Genomic DNA, 15,972 nt, shown 5'->3' on the forward strand with positions numbered 1-15,972 from the left:
TTAGTTTTAGGCCAGTAAATGACTAAATAAATATTATCATTCAGATCCTAGCAGTGTGGAGAGGGCCACAATTTAGACCATCGATGTTTGGAAGCTATTTGAAATTAGGCATAAATATGCAAACATGATTATTTAGATTTTTCTGAAATTTTTAAGCAACTTTTTGTCTGTTTTAATGCAAAACTGTAACAGAGGCTACTGGACGTCCTTAGTCCCCAGTGCAGCGAACTACGAATAGGGTCTGATAGATGTAAATGTACTGATGCCACAATCTATGCATTGGTATATTCCAGAATATCAAAGTGTATTTAAATGTTTTCATTTAACTATCTGTCCAAGACAGTAAAAAAACAACTGTCACCCTGTTGTCATTATTAGCAGATGAGTGCGAATCATCTTTCTCTATCATGGCCCACATTCAAAATGGGAATCTTTCTCTGCTGTTCATTTCAAAGTTACAAGCCTTATGCTTGTGTAATGTTTTTCTGTTTTTTGTGAGGACTGTTTGCAGTTATTTCCATGTTGCGAAAGGCTGCCGTACAGTAGTCGTATCACGCCAATATTTTGTTGGATGTAGAGTTTAAAATAGATCTAGTTATTGATAATCTGTGTCTATTCTCCCGGGTACACACCTCCTTTTATTAAATCAGAGCAATCAGTAGAGATACATGTGACAAAATAAAGCTTGATAATGCTTCATATATGGGCCCCATGTTGACATTTGATGATAAATCTTACCTAAACTACCTCTGTTGGACCTGGTTTTATAATGAAGACAAAATGAGCCCGGGACACACATAAAGCCTTACTGACCTGAGAATGAACTGCCAGGCCCGTGGCCCTAAACCCCACTGAGAGTCTGCTGAACAGATGAAAAGTGTCTTGTTCTTTCTTTTAACTTTCACAAAGACGTGGGAGAAACACTGTTGCTGTCGGTGAAGTAGTCAGACGGTGATGCCAAGCTGATATTCACACGGTCTGTCTTTCATCCGTATAGAAAACAACACATAAAAGGTAAAACATTGCTTAATTTTCTTTATAAAAGGAGACAAGTGCACTTCCATCACATTTAACCTGTAAATTAAACCATAGGAATATACAAATGAATGGCTGTTCATTCACATCTTTAGGAAACGTGTAAGACAGTAATTAGATTAACAGAGTCAGTATTGTTTACCGCTTGTCCAACTTAGGTCGTCTGAACAGGAATTACGTTTTTTGGAGTCTCGTCAGGGTCTCAGTGGTGTGAAATAACAACGTGCACTTTGTTGCTGCATGAATCTGGTGTTCATCATCTTAACGTGGATGAAAAATAATGAACATGATGCTGTTTTCATTGTGTTATTTACAACTGAGTTTACCTCAGTTTTAACTTAGTTTAACTATCCACTATAGTTACACACATCTTTCATTTTATTCACACTACAACTATATTAATAATTGTCCTACACTGCATCTGTGTGCTCACTGCTTATTTGTGCTTTATCGCTTTCAAGGGTCTTTCTTACCATCTTATTTTGGCTACAGTATGAATGTGTAATTAAAGCTCCAATATACAACTTAAAGTTATGTAGCCATAAGATCCACTCTGCTCCATCCAGTCGTCCCACACACACTCTTCCAATGGTTAGTAGTTATCAAATTACAATAAGCTTACTAATCATTGTCAGTGCTGTTCTGTGAAACGGACTCTCCACAAAAAGATATATTTTAGACCATATTTCTGTTAAATTCATATTTAAGACATAAAAAAGAGAGCCACACATAGACTTAATTTATTTTTCTCCTTTAATGAAGAAACATCATATGAAAAAAAGGCCCAGCATTTCACCCTGGACCTTTATGAGGGGCCCAACACTAAGAACAATCAACAGTCATATCTTTATACACATTTTTCCAAAACAAATGACTAAATATCCAAATAACACATTTGAGTAAATGTAAGAAAACACTTAAGATCTAACTTTACTAAAAGTTTATTTAAAAAAAGTCATACTGTAAGACCGGTGGGAAAAGTCAATACATTTACACAACTACTCATTTACCATGTAAAATAACTAGCACAACTAGCACTTTGTTATTAAACTAGGTTTAGGTTGGAGTTTGCACATTCAGCTGGTACAGATGTTCTTTTTTCATCAGAGGGAACAAAAATGATCAATGAGTGTATAAAAACAAACAAACAATGGAGGGGGCTGTAGCTCAGTTGGTAAGGCAGTCGTCTACGGACCACAGGGTCAGTGGCTCAATCATATGTTGAAGTATCTCTGGGCAAGACACTGAACCCCCTAACACCCCCTTCCCCTCCCCAGCTGTGCAGTGGAGTTCTGAACCCAGTAGAAATTGGGGAGGGTTGCCTCAGGAAGGGCATCCGGAGTAAAAACTCTGCCAAATTAACATGCCGACAATGATCCGCTGTGGCAACCCTGAACTCATGGGATAAGCCGAAAGGACAAAAAACAAGTGATAGTAAAATAAATGAATGCAAACGTTTGCACCTTTTGATATATTAAAATGAGCTCTATGGAGGAAATGCTTGCAATAGATTATTGTGCAATAAAAATTGTGATGATGAAAGAAGTTCTTGGTTTCAAAATTTCAAAATAAGGGGTTACTCACTTTTGCACAACAGTACATTCAAAGTTCTTTACTAGAATATTTCCAACTCTGCAACTTTTTTTCTATACTCAAATTCATTTGGAATAATATTTCAGTTTAAAATCCTCTTAATAATTTATTAAACTTTCAAATATTTGAATGGCAGAGCTGCGGACACCTGTACACTACTACAAAAACAGGGTTAATTCTGTAGCTTTGCTTATTTATGATATTCATAAATTTCTGTTTATTGTTTTTATTATTTATATGGGCGGCTATAGCAGTAAAGGCAGTTGCTTACGGACCACAGGGTGAGTGGTTCGATCCCCGGCCCTGGCTATATGTCGAAGTGTCCCTGTGCAAGACCCAAGTCCCTGAACCCCTAACAGCCCATTCCCCCTCCCCAGCGATGCAGTGCCGGTCCAAGCCTGGTAGAAATTGGGGAGGGTTGCGTCAGGAAGGGCATCCGACGTAAAAACTGTGCCAAATCAACATGCGGACAATGATCCGCTGTGGCGACCCCGAACTCACGGGATAAGCCGAAAGGAGAGTAGTAGTAGATTTTTATTATTTATATATTTATTTTTAATGCTACAAGTTCAGTGTTTGAGCAGTAGAGTATTAAATAATCAGCAATCACACTCACAACTCCTCCAAATGCTGTTTGCATCAAACCAGCCGTCCCAATTCCAACAATGCTGCTGGCATAATTCCAACAGTTCCTTTTACCAGTATCTAGGTCAGCAAATACTGTAAAAGATGGTTCCAAGACACGAGAAAAACAAGACCGAGTGTTTCTCAAGGTATTTTCTTGGTCAAAACACAACTGACACCTTCAGGATTAAGGTAATCAGGCCAAAGCAACGATTTATCACATGATGTGGATCTTCCATCTACAACAAGGCTGGTTCTGGACTGAGGATGGGACAGAACAGAAAAACCTCTGCAAAAGTATATGCTTAAATGTCTACTTAGAAATTTGTTTCACAAAGTGGTGAAATCAGAGAAAAGCATAAAGAAAGTTAGAAGATTGACACCAAAACATGTTTAAATGAGTCTGTATTATTGGAAAGTAACTGAGTACATTTATTCTGGTGAACCAGTACTTTTCTAGTATTGCACTTCTTTACACTTGTACCCTGATACAGTTCAAGGATCCATGTCAAAGGGTTTATCATCATTCTGCATAATAAGTATTTCTGTACCTAAAGGCTGACTTTTATGTGTAAGAGTTACATTAAAATGCATTTAATTTCATCTTTAATTAAGTAGAAAATCTCAATACTTATTTGCCAAATGGCACATAAGAATCTCTTTAGAAATCTGCTATAATTCATAAAGCACGTGCTCTATTTCATGGTGCTATTATAGTGTAATTTAAAGTCTAAGAGCTGAAAAAAGTCCCAGCACAAATAATAAAAAGCGTATTACGTCATAAAAAGTAATAAACCTAAATGTGAGCATTATGATAGTCTACATTGATGTATTCTTTTTGATTCTTTTCCTTTCTGCTCTTCATTGAAAGCAAAGTGGTTTAGTGGAGATCACTGCACAGCTGAGGGATAAAGAACTAAAGATGGAAGGAACAGACGCACGTGGACAAGGTGACCTGTGGCCAATCGTGTCCTCGGCGTTTCCTCCGCGCTTTCTCTGGGGATAAAAAGGCGCGCTGCACCGCAGCGCTTTCACACATTTCCATCGAAAACTCTCGAGATGTTGCAGCTGTTGACGTTCCTGGTGGAGAAGCTCTCTGTTTTCTCCACCTTCAAGCTTTTTGAGCCCAGCTGGTGGCACAGTGAGCACCGAGGACGCCCTGCGCAGCGCGGCGCCAAACCACCTTTTCGCAGAGGAGACCTGCTGGAGGTCCCCAGGTGCATCTTCATCCACTTTGGCATTTACTTAGGCGACAACAAAGTGGCTCATCTGATCCCTGACATCCTCCCCACGCTTACAAACGACAAGAAGCTCATCAATTCTGTCGTGACAAACACGAGGCTCATCCTCGGCTGCATCTACCGGTGCGCCTCAGTGCGCGTGGACACGTTGGAGGACTTTGCATATGGCGCCACGGTACGAATCAGCCGAATGTATAAGAAGAGGAACGCGCACGCACTTCCCAACGATACTGTGGCTCGGAGAGCAGAAAAACAAGTCGGAGCGACCCCGTACAGTCTGCTGTGGAAAAACTGTGAACACTTTGTGACACACTGCAAATACGGATCTGCAGTGAGCCGGCAAACCGAGAAGGTGCAGTCCCACAAACAAACAAACAAAAAACAAAAGCATCACTTTGTAGCAGCAGACATATTCTAAAACAAATGTGGTTAATGAAGCAACATTGGGTGAATCCAGGTGCTTTAGGGCCCCAGGGAGTATGGGGGCCAAGGTGCAGCCCCTTAGTAATCCAACATCTAACAACATCTAGGTGCATGAAGCTATTTCACCAGTGCACTGATACGAGGAGCACTGTTGCTTTGGCTTCCACCTGTTTAACTTCTCTCCAGCTGTGGGGAAAAATTCCAAACAAAACCACAATAACTATTGTTTTTTATTTCTCCTTTGTAGTTCTGTGAGGGCCTGAAATCAGCCATCAGAGACCAGCGCAGCGTTATGGCTGCAGGACTGCTTGGAATGCTCTCCGTGGTGTATTTCCGTCTGGCACCTTTGACTGCGTTACCCACAGTTCTTATCCCCTTCACTCTGTGGATGGCGGGCTAAGGGAGCTCGGCAGACGGACCCCGCAAACAAGATGACCTTTATGAAAGACTGGAGACCTCTTCAGAGCCGTGCACTGTTGACATGTGATACTTTTCTTAGTACGGCTCGCAGGAAAGCTTTCACTTCATTGAAAATAAAGCGTGTTATTGCAGACATATAGTTTCAGTTAGTATCTATCTTACTGTTGTCTCACTGTAACCGCGAAGAAACACAGTTTTATTTTTGCCAACATCACAGTATAGTTTTACACTGACTAAAAAATATCTTATTGTATATACAGTCGACATGAATGTACTTAATATAATTTTGTAAATAAGACAAATGTTAAATAAACATTTTATTTTAACTTGTGTGCCTTGTGTGTGTGTCCAACCGTATGGCAGTGAAAACAGAGCTCTACGTCTATCTTAGCTGTGATACTGCTTGTTATAACAGATTGTGAGGGAAAACGGCACTTAAAAAAAAGCTTTATATTTGGGAACGATGGCTCAATCATTTAGCTTTGACCTGAGCTAAGCCAGTTTCCCTAATGAGAGCCCTCGGCCTCAATACAGCACGAACAAGGCCCGAGTTTCAAAATCTAGCCACATAGCAATGTGATTAGAGAAAGCTCCTTGTCAAAACCACACTCGAAGGTCTGACCGATGTTTAATCCTCATGACCACTCAAGTCCCTCCCAGCTCCACCTTAAATAAAACGCTCAGGTGTCGAGCACTTTGCTGCACATCGCCATCATGTTTCTCTGCCAGCTCCTTAACTTTTTCTTTGTCGCTTCCAAACAAGAAGACGACTCTAAATATGACTTGTCTCTTTACAAGCGTGGGGATCTGCTAGAAGTCCCCAGGACATTATTCACCCATTTTGGTATTTATTTGGGTGACAACCGTGTGGCTCATCTCATTCCGGACATCCTGCCCGTGATTTCCAAGAATAAATCTGCTATTGCCAAGATGGTAACAAATAACCGCCTGCTGCTGGGGGTTATCACCAAGGTTGCCAGCATCAGAGTGGACTCTGTGGCAGATTTTGCTTATGGCTCGGAGATTCTGATCAACCACATGGACAAAGTGTGTAACCGGCCTCCGTTGGATGGGGATGAGGTGGCACGGAGGGCTGAGAAACTCCTGGGATCTGTCACCTACAGCTTGCTGTGGTACAACTGTGAACACTTTGTGATGTACTGCAGATATGGCATGGCTATCAGCTACCAGACGTACCAGGTAGAGTTACTGTCCTCTTGTAAAACTCAACTTTAAAATGAACGTTTAGCTCAGAACAAGGACTTTAGACTTTGTGCCCCATCTCTTATACTGGATTTCTTTTTTGGAAAGAATCTCTTAATGACCAGCGTAGACATGAAAAAAATAATTGCAGCAACCAGTAAATCTTGCAAGTCTTGTTTTGACGCTGATTTAAAGAAATATTACACTATTCTTGAAACTCAGATGAGTTAAAGAACATTCCATCTAGTAGGTTTGAATATGTGGTTTGCAAATTTTCTGCTTGAGTTTTATTTGTATTTGTTTGGAGCAGTATAAACACTGTTGCCAGTAAAGTTGGAATAAAATATTTTTTACCTCTTCTCATGGAATTATTGTGACAATGTGGTTTATTCTTAATAGATAAAGTCTTTATTGATCAGTCTTTCCCAAACATATCACAGTGAAAAAAAGAATCCTTAATTCTTTTAATTCTCCACAATTGTTTCTTTGTACGCTGAGGAATGCTGCTTTACTAAGGTCACATGCAGAGCTGGAGGATTTGCACATGTAGCATTTAAAATGTCTTTGGATTTAGCGATGAAGAGATTACAGGAAATGTTGCCAAAACGTGTGAGAAGCAGTGTTAATCTCAAAGAAGGTGGGTGACTGATCAATCTTTTTTCACCATGAGTGGAACTTTAATGCTGAAATCCAGACTTAGGGATGTGAGGATATTTTTACAGCAGTGAAAATTTACGTTGCTTGTTCATGAGGCTAGTAGCTCCCTCTAGTGCTACTCAAAAATTCACTGCACTAACCAATCTTATGATTCATGTGCCTGAAATCACTGTTTTTTTCACTCTTCTTTGCAGTTTTGCACAACAATCCGGACGATAGTCTTTAGCAGGTTGAGTGCCTATCTGACTGCACTGTGTGGTGTAGGAACATCGCTGTATCTGGGCTGTGTGACGCCACTGACACTCTTACCAACCCTGCTCATCTCATTCACCATCTGGATGGCGGCCTAATGGCCTCCGGTGAGACAGTCAGGCTCTAATTTAACACGATGGGGGAAGCTGGAATGCAATACCGTGGATTAGCTGTATGACTAAAGGAACTGGGATATAAATTATACAATAAAATGTTACGATGTGTTAATTATTTTATTTTAGGTGTTGCCTTTCTCTTAAAGGTGTCATATAAAGATTTCATATGTTTTTTGTTATTTATTATTAATATTCATCAGGTTATAGTGTTCCACACTGATCTAATTTTACAAGAACAACTCATAGGTTATAAATGTAAAAAAAGAAAAATCTAAAGGAGAGGGGCCTATGGATGTAATTTTATTTTATTTTTATTTAATTTAGAGAGACTGAAAAAAAGTCATACATTTTATAGAATATTCACATTATGTAGTTGGCTTGGACTAAGTGCAATATATTTCTTGTAATATAAATGTGATGTACTAGTACCAGTGCGCAAAATACATTTCCTGTAAATGTCTTTATTAAACAGATTAAACAATCAACAATCTGTCTTAGACCCTTTATGCATTACATAATGTTAGAACAATAACCCTGGTTGTATGAGTTAAAACCATCACATAGGTGCAAAGTCTTTTGAGTGAGTTCTCACAATGTTGTGCATACGCAGTACTATTATTCACAAAGTAATGGGCTTTTATAAAGTTTTTAAAAAAAGGAATGGCAATGGCCTCTACAATACAGAATTTGGACTGGAAGTTAACATATATCTGCAAAATTGGTAAAAGTACACAAGCTCGGTAACTTGTAGAAGTTTGTAGAATTATTTGTCCAAGTACTGTGTACTGTAAATTCTTTATTCAAGTAGAAGTACAAATGTTCATGCTCTACATTGTATTATAAACAGTCCTGTATGAAATGCTGTTAATAGCATAAATGTGGTAGATTTGTCCACATTTATTCCACAAACTCTTTAAGGCGAAAAAAATGGCAAATAAAAGTCCCGGTACCTGAACCCTAGTTTCTGAAAGGAAGGTGTCTGATTGATGGACACACAAAATCGAGCTGACATTTTTTGCACTTTCCCATGAACATTTTATTTTGGAGCATGACCAGTGAACAAAAGCAGAAATTGCCCCCAAACTGACACCTTTCAGCTTATAGGATGAAGGAAATCACATTTCCAATTCTGTAGTTATACATGTTGAGGTCTTGCTTATTTAGCCACCAGTATATAAATCAAACATATAGATCCCATGGTTCCTTCGAAAGGTTCTGTGTGATGGCTCTCATCTAATCTTTGAGCACAAACAAACATTAGGACATTAAGGTAAAGCATAAAATGATATTGAACATCCTCAGCCACAGTCTCATGGGATATTAGCGTCTAAACATTCCAAAGAGAATTTCTCCATCAGGCTGAAGCACTTCAATTTGAGCCATGGTTTTTCCAGAGCACCAAAGAATCACTCAAATATATGAAAATGAGGTGCACTTATCGATGGGGTGAATGTGGTAAAAAGCTGCTTTACTGGATAGTCAATGGGCTTTGAATTTAGGAAAATAAAACGAATGAATTCTTGAAGCTTGGTTTAAACTTGATGTCACGACTGCTGGTTGTATTGTTGTGTTTTGGCCAGCGAGGAAAAACAGATGTGCATACAACTACTTGCAAATGCAAGACACAAGGACTTATGCACAGCTAATAATGAAATGACAGGGAGTGTTAGTGTAATTACAGACACAAAAGCCGTTTAAAAAAACCATCTCATGTTACAGGACATATTGGTTATTCATTATTACTTGTTTTGATATTCCAGCAGAGCAGACTGTGCTTTTTCTCAGCAGTGACACCCGTCATGCGCACTTTAAGTGCGAGTATAAGAACGATGCGGCAAGCACGTCCGTAGCTTGACACTCTGAGGTTGTGCAACCTTGCAATTTGATGGCAGCACTTAATTTTGGATTCCCACAAGATTCAGTGCAAGTTTTTCCTTTTTTTTCTCCCTTTGTGTTACCTTTGCATGTTTGTATGTTTTGGCAAAGCCCTCCATGTTCACGTATGCAGATGAACCTTAAACCTTCATGCAGATTTAACAACTGCTCACAAATGCTGAATTTATGCAAATCATACCAACATGCCTTGTGTAGGGCAGCAGTGGCTCAGTTGGCAGAGTGGCCGCCTACCGACCATAGGGTTGGAGGTTTGCACAAATCAACATGCGGACAAATGATCCGCTGGGGCGACTCTGAACTCACAGGGTAAGATGAAAATACAAAAAAAATCAAAAATACATATACAAACACGAATTTTATGATATTTAATTGTAGCAAACAGTAGATTGAAGTTATTGGCCTCAAAAGTAAAGAGTCCTAAATCAATTACATAACTTTTAATTTTCATGACATCTTGGTAACAAACTAATGTTTATCACCTTGTTTATTCTTGAGCTGTATCTCATCCCCCAGTTTTAAACTAAACATGACATGAACATGTTCTAGTTTTGTAGAAATGTAAATTGGGAGCTGACTCACGATCACCAGGTTTGTAAAATATCGAAGTAAACAATCAAGGAGGTGGCCTTCAAGTAAAACCTGTTTAGTTCTACTGAAACTATTCGTTTTTTTTTTCTCTACTATTACTACAGAAATAAAAAAAACTAAAAATATTTTACAAAATGTTTTGTGTTTGGAAATAAGTCATATCATTTGGTTTGTATTTGGGCAAAATACAGGATCTCAACACAGAAAGTCTAAGTGTAAGTTCTATTCAACCACTTCACCTTCAGACTGGCATTTCATCTTTAGATATTGATATCATGCAGGGGCTTGCAGAACTGTAAAGAACAGATGACGTTTGGTCAATAATTGTATTTATTAGGCATGATTAAGTATCCCGGTATAATGGCCCTGCGTAGCTTAGCATAATAATGTCTCTGCTGTTCACAATGATGAATGTCCTTTTGTCTTGTACAGACAAAGGCCGTAAGCCACAAAACCCCCCGCAGGTTTTCAGGTATGTGTCAGTCACATCAGAAATCTTTGGCACATGATTTTATTTAGATCAAGAAGGCTGAAAGTCAGTCAGTATTATGGGCTGTCATGTTCAGTTACTAGGTCACGTATATGGTTCAGCTCTATGATCTACTCCAAATAGGATCAATACAACATAAACAACTAGGAAATTAAAAAAAAAAAAGGAAAACATTAGAACACAATAGACATAGTATCCCTTTGAAATATAACTTCATTTGAGGTAATTTCATCTTGGCATACTAGTTATGATCCTTTCATAATGATAAAAGCAGCTGAAGTAATGCTTTTGTATCAACAGTGTACAATACTGTAACTTTGTGCAATATTAAAGGGGTTGCTTGTAATAAAGAACCAGCAGAGAAATATCATCTGATTCAACTTTTCCCATTCACCCTACAAGCTTTTAGTATATACACCATAACCTGAGTGTTTCTGTTCCCTCCCAACAATCTACATGTTTATAAATGATGTCTATAAATGTGCCTTTGTACATTAAGTGTACATCAACAACACTTTACTGTGCTATAAAGGTCAGGAAAAAATCGCAGCCTGAGATGGAAGAATAATTACATCCAAAATGTGTAGACAATGGCAGCTCTGGCAGGAATAATATAAACACTAAAACACAGTGTTAGGATCCTTCGGTAATATGAAGATCTTTCCTTTGCTGGTTTTTCTGATCGTTGACAGTCAAAGGGGAATCACTAACGTGCCCGTCGATTCAGGGTTTCCTTGGTTTTGTCATTGCTTCACCATCTGTGTGGCCGCATTATGGTCAGAGTGCGCTTTTGCCAAGGAGACAGTGGAACAGTAACTCAATTTCAAATGGCCTTGCGATAGCTTGGTTTGTAACAGTGGTAATCAAATTATGAGCCCAATTCCCAGCCAGAAGGTAAACAGCTTGAATTGGTTTAGCTGCAAACTGTCATTGATCATAATATAAAATGTTTGGATCACTGCCTCCCAATGATGATCTATTTTGTGGGTTGTGGAGTAAAGTAAAAGTCAATAAGCGTCATCGTTTTAGTGTCATAGCAAAGTGGCAGTTTGCTTTATTTGTTGACTCATCAATGAGACTTTCAGTGTCCCTTTCTAATCCCACTTGTCGGTGCAGAAAAGAATTGATGCAGTGAGACTGAAACATGCCTGTACTGTGCTCCCGTTTAGACTGACTGTGCGTTTTAGTTCGTGAGACACTTTTGATCTGCTTTTCCATGTTTCCTGTTGGTAGGTTTGATTCAACAAGAACAACAAAACAAACAAACTAAAAGCTACTTAGGTGTGTAAGTGTACAACAAACGAGCTGCTCGCCTGGTCTATTGTGCAGTGGGACGTGTTCTAGGCTTCAGCTCCATGTGTGTAGTTTGGTCTCGAATGGGGAAAAGCATAATGGGTTTGTGAGGATGTTCGTTTCAGTGGCGGTTTGATTGCTGCTATAGAGATTTGAGGTGCCATACTTTGTGTTTATACTGCAAAGGAGTCTGCATATTAATTCATTTTAGGAATAATGATCCAACTCTTAAGCCCTAAATTGCAAAATGTTTGTTAGAAAAAGTTCTTTACTTGTCTTGACTGGTCTGCAGAGACACAGACCACCTGAGCCACTCAGTACAAGGCCGACAGTAGATCATGATGAATTGCATTAATGCTTTGGTTCAACCTGAAACGTTAATGGTTTCAACTTTAATGCTGGGTATTCAAAAACTGAGAGGCTTTCAGTAAAGGTTCAAATATCATTCACTGCCTTTTTCTAGATTCCTCTGCAGTGGCACAAAAAGAAATATGGCATTTATCATTTCAGCACGAGCAGACAGACAAATACTGTACAAATATATGAGGTGCACAACAACAGCAACCTATTGTAAAGTCAAATGTGAGGATGTTTGTCAGGGAAGGACGCGTTTCCTCCCTGCTACTCTACGCGCCACATCTGTCGATCGTCCAGACGCTGCAGGTACTGCGCCCCCAGCAGCGCGCACTGACAGATGCTGCGCGCAGTCTTCGCTTCCGAGAGAAGACAATCTTGTCGCGGTTCGATGGGTTTATATATAGATTTTGTTCGTCTAAATATCACGGAGACGAGAAGACACACTTTCATAGCGATCTCTAAACTTTTCCTGACGGAAAGACAATGAGAGGGACCTAAAACAATCCCACTCTGCCGACTGAGGTGAGTAGACGTTATCAATCCGAGTAAAAAAGGATCAAGGTTTTTTTGATCCAGACAGGTTTCCAGCCTTCTGAGTTACGTACTTTACAAGATTGAATCCACGAGACTCACTGAGAGATGCATTTTAATGTAGGAACATTTTTGCACACAGTGGAAACATGTTAAACGCAGAAATCGTCCTGTTGACTGTGACGGTGACAGCTTGGCGCTATTTTCTCAAATCACAGATATTTTTGTCCCGTGAGTGGAAAATATATTGTTAAATATGAACAAAAGTCACTGCAGCATTTGTCATTCAAGGAAAAATGTGGAAAATGTGGCTCATGCGTTGTTGTTTTTTTTTGTCACATTTCAAGAAATGTAAAACCTGTATGTTGTGTGTTTACAGAAGCAATCGGTCCCTAAAAATGCATAAGGTTTCCTACTACTTGAGAAACATCCATACTTGATTGACACTTGATCAATTCAAATAGCGAGCAGCATGTCAGAGTTGTGCACATTCTGTAATATTAACAGGCAGGTAAATCACTGCTGATCCTCCAGTGTACTGAAAGTTTGATATTCACATTAGTGAAGTCATAATTGGGGGAAAAGAGTTTCAGCATGTTCACATGTTGAAAATAGTGCTTTTACAGTATTACTCATATCTGCACCAATCAGCCACAACATTAAAACTGCTCGGTGCAAAAGTCTGCTGCTACACAGACACATGAACTGCAGAATGTGACACACTGGGCGCAGAGATGGTAGAAGTACACAGAGTCAATGCTCAAGTAAAAGTGCAAGTATTGGCCTAAAAATTATCCAAAAAATAAAAATACTAAACAGATTATTTATTATCTACATTTTACCTAAAGTACAAAAGTATTTCACTAAGAGAACAATAAATTGTAAACAATACTGATTATGGTAATTATGTAAAAAACGTACAGTAATTAATAAAAGGAAGGGTCAAAGGTCAATGTTGCTAAAGGTGGAGCAGATTGGTAACCACTTTGTGTGCTGACACGTATACCTATAATAAAACATGAGCAATCATTATATCATAATACTTTTATAAAAATCATATTTTTTATATTAAAACCCACCAGGTGGTATTAATGTTGTGGCTGAATGGTGTAAATATGATGCGTTTTGAATTTGCTTCATAAGAAAATAATCATTTGTATTTTCTGTTGTTTTCATTAAGCAGCATTTTGTCAGATCACTGTCTCATAAAACAGGAAAATAAGTGTCTTTCTCTGTCATGTCCATTTGTTGACAGACTGCCATATGGGAAGTGTTAGCCATGGATGCAACAGACCAACTAAACAAGACTCAAGCGAATTTTTCGCTGCTTGAACTGTCTTCCAACTGCTGCTCGACTCCAGCAACAAGAAATAATCAGAACGTTTTGAAGTTGGAAGACAGCACCAAGTTGCTCGGAGTGCAAGTCATTCTCATCTTTGCTTACAGCACAATCATATTGTTTGGAGTCGTTGGAAACTCCTTGGTCATATACGTGGTCTACAAGTTTAAAAACCTCCGAACCGTGACAAATTTCTTCATAGTGAACTTGGCTGTGGCAGACCTGCTGGTGAACACGCTGTGTTTACCTTTCACCCTCGTCTACACTCTGTATGGTGAGTGGAAGTTTGGTCAGGTGTTGTGCTTCATGCTGCCCTGCGCTCAAGGCACGGCCGTGCACGTGTCCACCGTCACCTTGAACATCATCGCCCTGGACCGTCACAGGAGCATCGTCTACCATATGGACACCAAGATGTCCAAAGACATGTGCGCTGTGGTTATTGTCGCCACGTGGGTCGGCGGCGCCCTGTTGGCCAGCCCGCTCGCCATCTTTAGGGAGTATGGAACATTCGATCTTTCGCCGGACATGTCTCTTCAGGTGTGCACGGAGAAGTGGCCAGGGAGCAGCATGAACGGAAGCATCTACAGCATATCAATGCTCCTGGTTCAATACGGTTTACCTCTAGCCATTAACTCTGTGGCTTACATCCGGATCTGGAATAAGCTGAAGAGTCACATGACATGTGGAGGTCGAAGTGACCCTCATCAGCGCAGGAAGAAGACCACTAAGATGCTGCTGACCATGGTGGTGGTCTTTGCTGTCAGCTGGCTGCCTTTCCATGCATTCCAGTTGGCTGTAGACATCAACAGCACTGTGCCGGACATGAAGGACTTCAAGCTGCTTTACACTGTGTTCCACATAGTGGCTATGTGCTCGACCTTTGTCAATCCCATCCTGTACGGCTGGATGAACAACAACTACAGGACGGCCTTTTTGTCCGTGTGTAAGTGTTACTGGCCGTTCAGGCTTAGGTCAAAAAGTTCCAAAGGCAGATACACACAAAAAGAGGAAGAGAGGGTTTGTACAGATTGCAAATCAACAAACGTTTAACGTGTACATCTGCGGCGGGAGTTCACTGATCATCATTTGTGGAAAAATGTTTGCATTTGATTTGGTGTTGGCTTTTTGAACTCTCAAAATGAAAGGGATAAAGCTGAGATAGGGTTAACAGTAGAATGGCATTTTCTAACACTGCTTCAAAGGTGGGTTGTACCAGCTCTACTTCCAAAAAAAAGTCCTTGTCAGCTCAAAGCTGCAACCTGCAAATAGTATGAGACTCAAGATAATCCGCTGTACTCTCCCCTCCCTCTTCCTCTGCTCTGCTACGGTCCACTATGCTCTGTCCAGCTCTTCAGCTGGTCGTTGTTATGATATTACAATTAATGCAAATTGCCCAAGATTTAATAATCAAGAGAAATACAGTATTTCAAATGGTCTAATGAGTTACAACTACAAAGCCTTGTTCCGTAACGTTTAGAAGCGAATATCTCTGCATTGCCGGTGGCAATGTGGCTTTGACATCACCTTTCTACATTAAGATAAGTTTTGGAACATATTTCAAATAAAAACTTTTTTTTTTTCGAAGTTACACACTGTAGCTTTAAGTGTTTATAATTAAAACCGTGCTGAATGTTCTTTGCTCACACAGTGTCTGTGCTTGGTGTGTGCATTAAATGATTAAAACTTAAATGTGAGCATTGATGAGTCCTGACAGTGTTTTTTTGCTTTACGGACTGAAAAAAAAAAAAAACATTGAAGTGGGACGGCATTAATTAATTTTAGGCCACCTGCATAAGTTTCCCTCCAGTGTCTAGGATAATTTATTTCTCCCAGATATCAAAAACAGCAAAGTTGTGCATCTCAGTTAAGTAAAGCGCTGTAAAATTATTCAGCCAAAGACTGAGGCCCATGCAC

The 15,972-nt window shown here is 39.5% G+C and overlaps 3 protein-coding genes across 3 annotated transcripts; all 3 read left to right on the forward strand.

Annotated features, from left to right (window-relative positions):
• The first annotated feature begins 4,172 nt into the window (after positions 1 to 4,172).
• Positions 4,173 to 5,662, forward strand: lrata (lecithin retinol acyltransferase a). Its single transcript, XM_067499691.1, has 2 exons — positions 4,173 to 4,845; positions 5,164 to 5,662. The coding sequence occupies exons 1-2, from the start codon at positions 4,312 to 4,314 to the stop codon at positions 5,314 to 5,316; spliced, it is 687 nt and encodes a 228-aa protein (XP_067355792.1). The 5' UTR covers positions 4,173 to 4,311; the 3' UTR covers positions 5,317 to 5,662.
• A 387-nt stretch (positions 5,663 to 6,049) lies between these two features.
• Positions 6,050 to 7,933, forward strand: si:dkey-30k22.5 (lecithin retinol acyltransferase family protein). Its single transcript, XM_067498834.1, has 2 exons — positions 6,050 to 6,536; positions 7,391 to 7,933. The coding sequence occupies exons 1-2, from the start codon at positions 6,051 to 6,053 to the stop codon at positions 7,544 to 7,546; spliced, it is 642 nt and encodes a 213-aa protein (XP_067354935.1). The 5' UTR covers position 6,050; the 3' UTR covers positions 7,547 to 7,933.
• Positions 7,934 to 13,924: 5,991 nt separating this feature from the next.
• npy2r (neuropeptide Y receptor Y2) lies at positions 13,925 to 15,108 on the forward strand. The gene has a single exon (XM_067498950.1). The coding sequence runs from the start codon at positions 13,999 to 14,001 to the stop codon at positions 15,106 to 15,108; it is 1,110 nt and encodes a 369-aa protein (XP_067355051.1). The 5' UTR covers positions 13,925 to 13,998.
• Positions 15,109 to 15,972: the final 864 nt, after the last annotated feature.

The sequence above is a fragment of the Channa argus genome, chromosome 3 (genome assembly GCF_033026475.1).
Source record: "Channa argus isolate prfri chromosome 3, Channa argus male v1.0, whole genome shotgun sequence".
NCBI classification, from domain to species: domain Eukaryota; kingdom Metazoa; phylum Chordata; class Actinopteri; order Anabantiformes; family Channidae; genus Channa; species Channa argus.